Source organism: Pangasianodon hypophthalmus, chromosome 1 (genome assembly GCF_027358585.1).
Source record: "Pangasianodon hypophthalmus isolate fPanHyp1 chromosome 1, fPanHyp1.pri, whole genome shotgun sequence".
Classification (NCBI taxonomy): Eukaryota; Metazoa; Chordata; class Actinopteri; order Siluriformes; family Pangasiidae; genus Pangasianodon; species Pangasianodon hypophthalmus.
The window spans coordinates 24,637,589-24,651,196 of record NC_069710.1 but is presented as its reverse complement, the minus strand read 5'-3'; the positions used below and the strand labels follow the sequence as shown (position 1 = coordinate 24,651,196).

At 39.1% G+C, this 13,608-nt stretch overlaps 1 protein-coding gene across 1 annotated transcript; it reads right to left on the bottom strand.

Moving 5' to 3' along the window:
* Nucleotides 1-15: 15 nt before the first annotated feature.
* Nucleotides 16-12,872, bottom strand: abhd16a (abhydrolase domain containing 16A, phospholipase). Its single transcript, XM_026940257.3, has 20 exons — nucleotides 12,716-12,872; nucleotides 11,144-11,200; nucleotides 10,259-10,325; nucleotides 8,604-8,690; nucleotides 8,271-8,356; nucleotides 8,078-8,151; nucleotides 7,784-7,891; nucleotides 5,406-5,520; nucleotides 5,201-5,302; nucleotides 4,066-4,129; nucleotides 3,911-3,960; nucleotides 3,571-3,694; nucleotides 2,676-2,780; nucleotides 2,522-2,585; nucleotides 2,373-2,429; nucleotides 2,167-2,229; nucleotides 1,674-1,750; nucleotides 1,491-1,589; nucleotides 657-703; nucleotides 16-446 (listed from the first exon to the last, which is right to left on the bottom strand). The coding sequence occupies exons 1-20, from the start codon at nucleotides 12,818-12,820 to the stop codon at nucleotides 363-365; spliced, it is 1,635 nt and encodes a 544-aa protein (XP_026796058.1). The 5' UTR covers nucleotides 12,821-12,872; the 3' UTR covers nucleotides 16-362.
* Between the last annotated feature and the right edge of the window lie 736 nt (nucleotides 12,873-13,608).

Here is a 13,608-nt window from a genome sequence, read left to right as displayed (position 1 = left end):
GCTGGTATTCACATGAACCACAACATCCCTTGTCTTTATTAAGCGTTTTTAATACAGTCACATTCAGGATGTATTTTAGGGCATATTTCATAATAAATAAGACTGCTCACAAAACAGAGGACAGAGAAACAGACTGAGAGCAAAGGGTTCGGCCCAGTTCCTTCCAAAGGAACTTTCTGTTCACGTTCATTTATTTCAAGCCCAAGAAACACCAACTTCGACGTCAAATTCTTTAAAAGAACCATGCAGACACCCAAATGACAAAAACGCACATCATTAACAATCAAAACTTGAACATTAAATTTCCACCAAGGTTTCTCAGTGCTTCGCGTTGTCTCTCCAGCCCAGTCTCTCACTGGCTTTTAGAGCTTCCAGGGTACGTGAAACTCTGAGATGGGGAGTGGAGTGCAATGTGTTGTCTCGAAATTCCTCATGTACTTTCGAGCCTAGGAGAAATGGTAAGGGAAAAAAAAAAAAAACATTTATGTGAAGGATCCACGTTTCTGTTCTTCCTACCTGTGAAATCAGAAGGCTTAACATTTGATTACCAATGCAGATCTTGGCTAGTGCACCATACAGAATTATTAAAACGTTAACGTTAATTAATAGTGCTTGTAGTATAATACAGTATAGCAGGAGTGATATTTTCCCCTCACCAGGAAAAGAGCAAGCTGCCGTCTGCCTTCCAGCGCCATGTCCTCACCTGGTAACACAGAAGAGCATATTACAGCTCAGCTTTCCCCCCCTAGGTGTTTATACAGTTGGCATAATCAGGCGTGGCTGGTATACATGATCTAGCAGGGCTAAGCCCCCTTGTCTTGCTAAAATTAAAAAGACTTCAATAAGGTTTCATTACTTGCTGTTTACAAATGTCTTATGGCAGGTTATTTTGGGGATTCAAGTGCAACAGCATCATAAACGATTGTGAGGAAAAAAAATACACAGAATGTTAGGAAGAAGCGTGGAGGGGGCTGATTTCTTTCTAGCCCAGTCTGTAGATTTACTAGCAGTCATTAGCAGTGATTAACAAGGCACATGTGAGATGAATGAACATGAAAATGTAAAGTCATACTTTGTTCCCCCAAAATGCCTTTAGATGGGCAACTAAAAGTATAAGGAGTTGAAATACTGACTTGAAACTCTTTAATAATAATAATGAATGAATGAATGAATGAATGCAGCTGCCTATCTGTCTTTAAGTGCAATAGTCTTTCCCACTTCATTCTTATTAAGCTATCGATGGGACCAGATGATATAATGCACTGCTCAACCCTTAAAAGGTTCACTGTAGAGCTTTTGAAATTATAGATACTAGATTTTAGCCCTCCCATCCAATATCAAGACCAGCCATCTCTAGTCTTAAGCATGGAGCTATGAACTTGTTTTAATAGTTAAATTGTCTTAACCTCCCCACCAGCCTCCTGCTACTATAATGAGACAAACAACTGAATAGTCAGGATAGTGATTATCCCAGTAAACAGTGTTCTTACCAACACTCCAGGGGAAAGGAGCATCTCTGTCTGTCTGATAGGACTGCAGCACAGACAGGCACCAGTCATCGTCCACCTCATACCCAGTGTATACAGACTCTGAAAAAGGAAGGAACTGTTTCTTTTTATCATTTCTTAACCACTAGAAACAAGCAGAAGAAGACAGAAAATGCACACACACACCTTCTTCCACATGTGATCCAGCTGCAAGCCACTGTCTGACAGCTCTGACACTGTCGTCTGTCATCACTTTAGGATACCTGAGTCACACAAAATCGGAGGCAAAACTGACCTCAATATAATTGTTTACGATTTTGCTTTTTTGATTACTAAATCATAATCTGCTGTAATACTGAAACATCACTGAGGTAAGCTATCATACATGTGAAGGGATTTATACTTATGATGTACAACATGAAAGAAAAAGCTGTTTCCTTTTGAAGTAAGATGATTGGCTGAATAACTGCTGGTTTAAATACCAAGCGATAAAATTGTGACTATCATTTTAGCCATTAGCATGCAGTCCAACAGAGTGCTTCTACAAGGGTGTGTTAATCCTGGTGTCAGGTCAGCTTCTAGCCTTTCTTTTCATCAACCAGGACACAGCAGTCAAACTGATCCTCAGTCAATGATCCTACTCTGATATGGATTAAAAGTGAATTAAGTTCTGTCAGACCTGTAGTGGAGCAGTTTCAGCAGTAGGTCATTTCCTCGGTTGGACATTATGTCCTCTGGTCCCCTGCATCAGAGCACAGTAAAACCATATTCAGTGTAAATTGTGTATTAATCCATTTGAGGGAAAAAAAAAAAAAAACACCACCACAATCCCAATCAGTACAGATAAAAGGAAGGATCATTGTGAGTGAGTGTATGAGAGCTTACGTGGTTGTGATGATTTCATCCTTGGTTCTCCTGATCAACAGAACTGGTCCCTGGTACCTGCACAGAGCCACCAAATCAGCACAATCATGTCACACAAGTACACTTACAGTTTATTGGACTATACTATTATGATGTGTACAGGATCTTACTTGCAAAGCTGTTCTGCGTTGTTCAGGTTCATGTACTGCCTGACTGTGTGGGTCACCAGCGGTCCTGTTTCCCATACACAAGCACAAATCAAGCATTGCTACATTACACTACTGCCTAACAGCATACAGAGATGATGACTGTCAGGACACTTACTCCAGCTGTCGGGCATGACCTTTAAGGCCAGGGGCAGGAGGTCATCAAAAGAGGCGTCCAGAATCAGTGCACGGATCTCGGGGTATGACATCGCTGCCCAAGTGGCTAAAGCAAAGGGAGAAAGGAGGAGAAAGGGAGGAAAAAAAAAAAAATCGAGCACAGAATTACCTTTAATAAAATGATGAAGTTCAGGTTTGTGTTAGACAGCACCTGTGTACAAAACAAAATTGATAAATACAATCACAGGCCACTTTAATAGGAACAACTGTACACCTGCACATTCATGGAATTATCCAATCAGCTAATCATATAGCGGAAACTCAATTCATCATGCGGATACAGTTAAAGCTTCAGTTAATGTCCACATCAAACATCAGAATGGGGGAGAAAGGTGTTCTCAGTGACTGACTGAGGGACAGTTGTTGGTGCCAGATGGGCTGGTTTGAGTATTTCAGAGCCTGATCATCTCCTGGGATTTTCACACACAACAGTCTCCAGTCACAACAGTCAGCTTGGTGGGGAAAACGAAAAACATCCAGTGAGTGGCAGTTCTGTAGGCAGAAACACCTTGTTGATGAGAGAGGTCAGAGGAGAATGCCCAGACTGATTAGAGCTGACAGGAAGGCTAGGGTAAGTCAAATAACCACTCTTTACAACTGTGGTGAGCAGAAAAGCATCTCAACATGCACAAAACATCGAACCTTGATGTACATGGGCTACAACAGCAGAAGACCACATCAGGTTCCACTCCTGTCAGCCAAGAACAAGAATCTGAGGCTACAGTTGGCACAAACTCACCCAAACTGAACAGCTCAAGATTGGGAAAAGACCAAGTGACAGGGTACAGGTGCTCCTATTAAAGGCAGGAAAGTGTTTTTTTTTAAAATCTGCCTACCTGTAAAGCCCCCTATGGACCAGGCATACACAACAATGTCGCACAACTGGAAGCCCAATTTGTGCACAGCAAACTGGATCACTACATCCATTGCGTTCGCCTCGTTCTGAGGAAATGGTACACCCTGAAACAGATGCAAACATAGATATGTTAAATGTGAAACTGTTGCAATTTCTCTGCTGTATTCTGACAACTGTTTGTTTTTTTTTTTGTTATGGATGACTTGATGTAGATTGCAATGTTCTCTAACGGCGAGATAAGCATCAGGAAAGCACGGAAACTTGAGATTGCACATAAGGGCCTGGTTTGATAATCTGACCCTGTGATCAGTGATACTTACCGTACTGCCTGCGAACCCTGGGTGATTCCAGCCTAAGACTGAGTAGCCACCTGAGAAAGTGGTGGAGGGAGGCAGAGAGGTACATCATTCAACTGTTTTCAGAAAGGTTTCTCTTGTGACTTTTTTATTTTAGAATTGACCACATAAATGCTCACCATCCAGTGGAGTGTTCATGCAGCCAACCTCATAGAAGCCTGCGTTCCCTTCACAACAAATCACCTGTAACACACAATGCACTTTACACATCTACGCAATGAACCCTCCTTTGCTACTGTCGTAAGGAATAAGAAAAAAAAAACAAAACAATGGGATGTGCTGTTGTAGGAAAATGATGAATGAAAGGTGGTCTCATTCAGTCAGACATGAAGAAGGGTTAGTTACCACCCACCCTCAAGTTGATTATTTTCCAATAACAACATGTCTCAGAGGGGTTTATTCCTCTTTCTCCACAGCAATTTGCCAACTATTTTTAACGATTTTTATGTTTGTGGGTTGTCTGTGTGTCCAAGATTCTCGTTAACACAATATCTGAAGAACAAGTTGTTAAATGTTTGTAGGATTTATCTGGAATTTGTAGGAATTATCACTGTAACCAGCTGATGACCTGATCCGATTTTGGAACCGATCCAAACAGGGACAAGGTCACAGCAAGGTCAAATGTCAGAAATTGTTTTTCTGTAATAGCTCCCTTCCTGTTTGAAGTATATTTTAAGGATATTTGAAGCAAACAAATTAGTAACAAGAATGACTAGGCGTTTTGCATGTCAAGTTTTTATCAGTTTGTAGTTATGTTCAATGTTGCAGAATGTCTACAAAACAAGTTTGTTCCTGTCATTGCTTATCAGTTCTTCTACGAACAGCTGTTCCCTCATGAGCCTCTCTTTTTTTCACTCTGAAATTAGACCAAGAAAAAAATGCAACTTGTCATGTTACAGAGGAACGACAATGCTCTCCATCCTGGTGAAGTTACAGCTTTATCTCTGACTTGTCTCTGATTCTGACACTCTGAATATGCCATCCAGAAAAAGACAAAAGAAATAAACACATTTTTTTTTTTTTTTTATGTGTAGCAGCCACCTCACAAATCCCTGTGAATTAGTTTTCAACCACAGAAATGATAATGTATGAGGATGAATGCATTACCATAAACCTGTGATTCACCTCGTCAGAGCTGCTGTCATAGAAAATTAATCAGTGACCAGTTACATTTGAGAATTCAACAGCGCTATAGTATAAATAGTTTAACGCCACATATTGTCTTTCGTCTCTCATCTGCTCTAGACTGCTTACCAGAGTTTTCCCATTTGGGCCTCTGTTTCCTCTCCGATCCACAAACATGGTGTCGATTTTATTTCCGTCACATGCCACCAGCTTGCTTCTCTGACCATCATACTAAAGCAAATAGAGAAGTTAAATAAACTTGCCTATATGCTGACAGAATTTTTTTTTTTTTTTTTTTTTTTTTTTTTTAAATATGCATGTGTTTTCAAGTTACCTCTTCGATTAGCTTGGCCTGGCCCTGCTGCAGCATTGACCTCATGGCCTTCTGCAACAGACCCACAGAGCCTGGATACAGCATCCTCCGGCCAAACGAGTGAGCTACGATATAGCTGGAACCCAAACGCAACATACGTTTTTATGAAGACAACATAAAACACTTAAACACTGAGTGTATCATGGTGAGTGGTTTCAGCAAATGTCAATCATTTTGTATGAAACTATTAACTTCACACCAAACCTGGACAGTATGCTTCAGTGTTACATGGACAAGTAAAGCCAAATGAAAACAGCCAAGGTCATAAGATACGGAAGACTACAGTGATATTACAGGAAAGCAGCGTGATGTCTAAGCTATATATATATATATATATATATATATATATATATATATAAAATCATATACAGATACACACCCACACCCACACACATCTATGGCGGAATTTCAAAATGTTATACCATATACAGTTGAGGTCAAAAGTTTACATCCCCCTTTCAATGACTGTATGATTTTGAGATCCATCTTTTCACACTGAGGACAACTGAGGGACTCATATGCAACTATTACAGAAGGTTCAAACGCACACTGATGCTCCAAAAGGAAAAACCATGCATTAAGAGCCGGGGGGTGAAAACTTTTGAACAGAATGGAGATGTGTACATTTTTCTTATTTTGCCTAAATATCATATTTTTTCATTTAGTACGGCCCTTCAGAGGCTACAGAAGATAGTTACATGTTTCCCAGAAGACAAAATAAGTTAAATTTACCCTGATCTTCAAATTCAAAAAGTTTTCACCCCCCGGCTCTTAATGCATGGTTTTTCCTTCTGGAGCATCTGTGAGCATTGGAACCTTCTGTAATAGTTGCATATGAGTCCCTCAGTTGTCCTCAGTGTGAAAAGATGGATCTCAAAATCATACAGTCATTGTTGGAAAGGGTTCAAATACACAAAAATGCTGGAAAACCAAAGAATTTGTGGGACCTGGATGATTTTTCTGAAGAACAGCAGGCAGTTTAACTGTTCAGGACAAACAAGGGACTCTTGAACAACTATCAGTAAACAAAAAACACAGCTGTGGATCATCCAGGTAACAACACAGTATTAAGAATCAAGGGGATGTAAACTTTTGAACGGGGTCATCTTTTATGTGAAATATATTATTCAGGTCAGCACTAAATAAACAATAACATGCATTTTGTATGATCCCTCTTATTTTGGTAAAATAATAAACATTTTGCAGATTCTGAAAGGGGGATGTAAACTTTTGACCTCAACTGTATAGTTCTGAAAACTACAGTTGTTCCTGAAATATGTTTGTTTTTCTTATCCAGAAGCACTAACGACTAACACCACTAGTTTTTTCTGGTTACCCCCAAAATTGAAAAGGGAAAAAAATGCATTTAAAGATTCCAGCGATTTTCAGTGTCAGTATCTAAATATATAAACTGAATTGTTTAGACACGCAGCTATCCAACAACTTGTTAAAAGTGTGATATTCACTGTGTGAGGAATCACACCACAGCAAGTAAAACTTGATATTTGCCAGAAGTAGGTCAAAAGATTAAAAAATAAATAAAATGGCCCATGAGGGATTGAACAATGTTACAGGCAGGGGAAAAAAACAATCTTGCTCAAAAACTGTTTGCCAGAATTTAGCCACAGTGTCATCTGACCTGTTTTCCCAGATCACCACACAGTACTATATGATACAAGATAATATGTAATGTGCATGTGTTCAGCTGTCAGGCAACCATCACTGTTCAAAGACTACTTACATTTCTTAATAGTTACTTAAGCATTATCCAGTCAACATTTAAATGTTTAACATCCCATGTTGTATTTTCATTCACCTAACTAACTCTGTTGAATCATTTGTTGGTCAAAGGCGCTGAATAAATCGCCTATAACATCCATAATAACAAAAAATATCAATTTTATTTCTAATGTCAAAAACTAACAATGTATATGTCCCTAAAAGTGATATTACACGTAGGCAGTTTATTCCAAAAGGTATTTCCATGGTCATGTCTCAAATGGGCATACAACACAGCGGGCAGTGGTAGCTCAGGGGTTAAGACATTGGACTATTAATCAGAAGGTTGTGAGTTCAAATCCCAGCTGCACCAAGCTGCCAGTGTTGGGCCCTTGAGCAAGGCCAGGTTGTTGAGATAAATGTAAGTCACCCTGCCATAAATGTAATGTAGATAGTGCACTATGTAGGAGCTACAATGCTGTTAGGTTATCCTCTATAAAGTGAGCTTGTTAATATTTAAATGAATTCAAATACTAAACCATCTAAGTAGTTAAATTTTTAACCACAGACCTGCTATGTGTTATCTAATTATGTTACAATGCAGTATGTGTGCACATTACCTGACGACGTGGCATGGCAATGTTCGTACTGAGTTCAGCAGACTGTCTGCTGCTCCTCTGTGCTTGGGCTCTGGCTTCAGCAGGGAAACTCCTGCCTTCGACAACTTCCTGTCAACACAGGAAGACCCCCATCATCAACCCCTAGATACATATACATATACATATATATATACACATACATATACATATATATATACACATACATATACATATATACATACATATATGTATATATATATATATATACACACACACACAGACACGGACACACACATACATATATACACAACTTACGGATTGCTGACTTCTCTCCAGCTGAAATCTGCTGGCCAGTGCGAGAAGTCGAAATCATAACTGGCAAGTTTTTTCTAAACAGGATGGAGCACAAACAGCGCCAGCAGAGGCATGATTACATCAGTGCTGATTGCATCAGGATGCTGGTCTCAGTAGGAATAGGAATGTTGCTAAGACGTGGTCATGACCTCACCTTGTTGCTGCTTGTGTGGTTCTTCTTGGTCTCCTCCAGAATGGTGATAAACTGGTGATACTCGGGGTTTCTCCAGCGACCCCAGCCTAGCAACAGCCCAACAAAAACACAAACGCATGCTGCTAGTTACAGCTCTTACTTCTTCTGGTGGCAGAGGATAGCACCATAGTTTTTTTTTTTTAATTGGGAGAAGCGTTTCAGAATAAGTCATTTCTGATGAGGTACCACCTTTGTAAAAGATGTGCTGTATTTTGCTTGTTACACTGCATTAGAGTATAAACGATTGATTTGAAGGGAGTTCAAATATATTTCAGGTGATAACGAACAGCTCACCTCTCAGACACGCTACTGTCAGTAAACAGACCAGCACCGTGCCAACGTACTGGCTGACAGGAATGAGCTTACTGCTGCAGATATAACCTGAAACAGAAACAAACGTTTGAAAACAAATACAACAATACAATATTTCACAAATTTAATGCAGAAATATCAGAATATCTTTTTCCTTATCCTTACTATGTAGTAATTTGTCATCTCATAGTAACCAGAATTTGATAATCTCAAGCCATAATAAACCTAAATGACTGTTCAAGTTAGAAGTATACAGACATTGTTACAGAGCAGCTTTACTGAAATCCAGATCTAGATCCTGATCCCTAATGAGCAAACCAGAAGCAACATTGTCAAGGAAAAATTCCCTGAGAAAACATGAGAAAGAAACCTTGAGAGGAACCAGACTCAAGATGGAACTCATCCTCTTCTGGGAGACACTGTATAGTGTGATTATAAATCATTAATGTATGCAGTTGTTGAGGAGTAAGGCAAAAATTCTAATTGTGTTGAAAGGAGGTTTATGACTATATTGCGAATAAGAGTCTCCAATGAGAACAGGACAGTCTTTATGATTACAGCAGCAGTTCTTAGAAGGAACAAGTCTAAAGTATCTAGGTGGGATTATCCACTGAAGCAAGCTTGACTTGAGCATGTTAACGGGAAGTGCAAATATTTCATAATGTGATACTAATAAAAAGTCTTGCAGTGTTTAGGGTCACACACAACTCATTTTGAAGACTGTACATTTTTCAAAACTGCCTAACGTTGATTCCACAGGAAAATGTCATTGAACAGAGGGGGGGGGAAAACAGTTGGAAATACCCCCAACTCTATACACCAAACTTAATTCCCCTGGTAAACCAGTGTAATAATGGGGCCTGAATTCGCAAATGGGAGTCTGATTGGCTTTTAGATTTAATGACACAATAAAACTTGTCTGTCAAAAGCTGAATACAAACTCAGATCTACCTTTGATATTTTTGTTGCATTTTTCATACTTCAACCAAACAAATCCCCAAGCAAAGTAATCATTAAGTAATGATTAATTAATCATTTATAAATCAATTGACAACAGATAGTGTACACACTAATCCAAATAACTTCCAAGTGGTTATAGGCTTAATATGATTGCTCTGTGGTGGTAAATTAACTAATGAAACAAAATTACCATTAATTCACAGTAACTGTATACAAAAGTCCAGCTCTATTACATGTCCACAATACAACCACTCCACAACATTCTTTTAAAACCACTTAAACACAGGAGAATTTAATTTCATTCTCACAGAGAAACTCTTTTGTGTATACACCCACTTGATACGAGACACAAACAGCTTCAAGGAGGCCACTGCACACACACACAACTTGCACTGAGGAATTTCCCCAAAAACAGAAGTACTACACACGTACAGCATTAGCATATGACTCAACTAGAATGATTAGACTTGATTAGGCCACCATTATAATCAGCACTCATAGTTGGAGGCAAATGCAATCTATCGACTGTTCGCACAGCGAAGAAGCAATCAGGAGGCCACAACCCTTGATTATCTGACACAGGAGGTGGAACGGAACAAAAATGTGGAATGGTTGGGGTTCTCCAAGAACTGGATTTGGAACCTGAGCATTAAGTGTACGAGCAAGTGGTTGTATACCTTTCCTGTAGAGATAGCAGAGAATGAGAGGCGAGCTGTAATAGGATAGGGACCACAGCACTGAAGCCTGGAGAGAAGAAAAACACATTTTAATTACCTTCAGGACACAAGTCTCTTGGGGCAAGTACATCAAGTTCCAGTCATGTGGCTTTTATTGTCATTCCTCTGTATAACTCATATATAATGAAACAAAATGTCATTTAATCAGGAACATGCAGCACCACATAATACAACAGCACTACGTAGTATGTATGTAGTACACAGACTACATAAAGTGCAAATACACGAGCAAAAATATTTCATTCTGTTTACGACATTTTGGCACATGCCCTTATTCAGAGTGACTTACATTCATCTCATTTATACAACTGAGCAGTTAGGGTTAAGGGCCTTGCTCAAGGGCTCAGCAGTGCTGGGATTTGAACTCATGACCTTCTGATCAGAAGTCCAACATCTTAACCACTAAGCTACCACTGCCACGCATACAGCTTTGGAACAGCATAAATAAGCATCAGTGTTCCACTCCACAGAAAGCTTTAGTAAAAGGTGAAAGATTTATGTGTGAATGAAGAGAAACCTGAGCTATACAAAAAAATATATAAGAAATACAATAAACACTCAGGATAATAAATATTCCGAACAGTGCCCAGTATGCAGACAGAAAAAAAAACAAACAAAAAAACCAGAAGCGTATTGGATAAAACATGACATATTGATATATTCCTGTAACTTGTAACAGCAATCATTCTCAATCTTTTCCAGCTGTGACATGTTACACACATCTTCATGTTCTCTCCTGATCTAAAACACCCGACACTACTCGAGTTGAATCTGGTTTGTTTGAGGAAATGGTACACTTTCCATGACATACTGCAAGTCACTTACCCAACCAAGGATACTGTCAGTGTGTCTTTCCAAACCTCTTGGCTGGTAATCCCAACCCTGCAAGTGACAGCCACATACAAGTCAAACTGTTAGTTTTCTATCATTTGGGGACAGACGTACAGTGGGTCTAGAGTGCAAAACACTTTAAAAAAACCAAAAACGCAACAGCAAATAAAGTAACACAACAGCAAAACCAAAAGCACAACAACAGCAAACCCAGAAACACAACAACAGCAAAACCAAAAACACAACAACAAAATCAAAAGCACAACAAAATCAAAAACACAGCAAAACCAGAAACACAACAACAGCAAAACCAGAAACACAACAGCAAAATCAAAAGCACAACAAGATCAAAAACAAAGCCAGAAACACAACAACAAATAACATAAACAATAAAACCAAAAACACAACGCCAAAACCAAAAAACACAACAAAATCACAAACACAACACCAAAACTGAAAAAAAAAACCACAACAAAATCACAAACACCAAAACCGAAAAAAAAAACCCCAAAAAAAAAAACAACAAAAAGCAAAAACACACCAATAAAAAGCAAAAACACAACAACAAAATAAAAGAACCAACAAAACCAAAAACATAACAACAGAATCTGTTGTGTTATTTTATGTACTGTTGCAGTTTGGGTTTGTTAGTGTTTTGCACTTTAGGGCCACCGCACAGACTGCCTCAGTGTCTGAACTTCATGTACACAAATACTGTTTTGTATAACACCTCAACCTTACAGTATAGACCCTGGAGCTCACGTCCAGATGGTTCTCTGTGCATTATTGGGTTATTGAGCTGGAAATCACAGCTCACCATTATCAAAGATATTTATTATTAATTACTGTTGCTGGAATTGAAACTGAACTTGGATGAACTGAACTTGGACCTAGCATGTTCTGTGTGGAAAGTTCAGGAATAAAAGTCTCTGTGGATATAATAAATAAACAGACTATTTAGAAATATTGATAAAAGAATGTACTTTACAGTTAAAGGGGTTCTTGGCTGTTACTGGATAAATAACAGGTAAATACAGTGCACTGCATATTTGTGTAGAAGGAATTCTTCCACATCCAGTGTAGTGAACTTGTATAACAGCTAGAGAAACTTGTAGCAAACTCGCTTCATTTTCTGCACAGGAACTGAAGTAATTCTTACACAGTTCAACTTCCTGTGTTTATTTTCTACTGCTAATCTTAATAAATCCTCGCAATGTCAACGGTTTGTTGTTTTGCTTTGAAATTATGCTTAGAGGTCACTATGACATACCTTCAACCTTTACAACTGGTATTAGCATGCTAACTAGCTATACTGGCTGTACCACACGTTCACAGTGTCTGAAACCGCATACTAGCGGACTGAGTAGTATGCGAGAACAGCATGAAATGGTCACCTAGGATACTAGCATACTACTAAGTACAGTAGTATTTTGAAGAAGTAGTGCGGTAGTGAGAGTGTGCTTTCGGACGGAGCCGAGCTTTGCCGAAGATGAGCCGAAGAGACCGCATTAAAAATGAAAGTCTGTTTACTGTTGAAGGAGTTTTGCAAAAGAGTCGAGTGCGTACCCTCCTTCCTGTTCTGCTCTCGGGTCGGGGGTGGTCCTGTGGGCGATGGATCCGGTACAGACTGGGCCCGAACAAGCAGCGAAACCATAACCAAACAGCCATCATTCCTCAGTCGGCAGCTACGGAAGCCCATACGGGTCATCGCGATTCAAAATTTCACCAACGCATTATCCATCGTACAGTGCAGCAACTCTTCATGAACGAATCGAAGAATCGACGAATCGATTCGTGACCGAGAACAAATCTTATTTTGCTTATATCACAACGCTGTTCAATTCTTGAATGTGATTGGTCAGCAGTTATTAATTACTTTTCTATAACAGCAGCTGTGAAGTGATTTCAGCTGTAAGGTTTATAGTAATGCTGTATCATTTCTACAGGAACAGCTCTTTCACAGGGACGCGTATGGCAGACGCCTAATATATTATAACGACAATAATAAATAGACTGAGAAATGTGTTGTTATTTAACAAAGTAAAACATTTAATCAATGACTATGTTTACATGCACATCAACATTCCGATATTAATCAGAATTTGGCGATATTCTGATTAGTATGGACTCATTTAAACGCCACAATCCGATTGCCTGATTCAGATTAAGACGATATTCTGATTCCCCAAATTCTGATTCCCATCCCTGGAATATGCCAGTTTTAATCAGAAATTGGTCGCATGTGATCACCTTATTCAGAAATCCACTGAAAGGAGATACATGTGCATACTCAGTTCTCAAGGAATTGTGGGTGCTAACAGATGCTTAGCTGTAGACTAGGTATTTAGGAACAGCAACTCAGGCATACTTACAACAACCATGTATACAGGAGTATTCCGATGCCTGTACACATATAAACATCATATTCGGGAATATAGCTGCAACCCGAATATAAACTG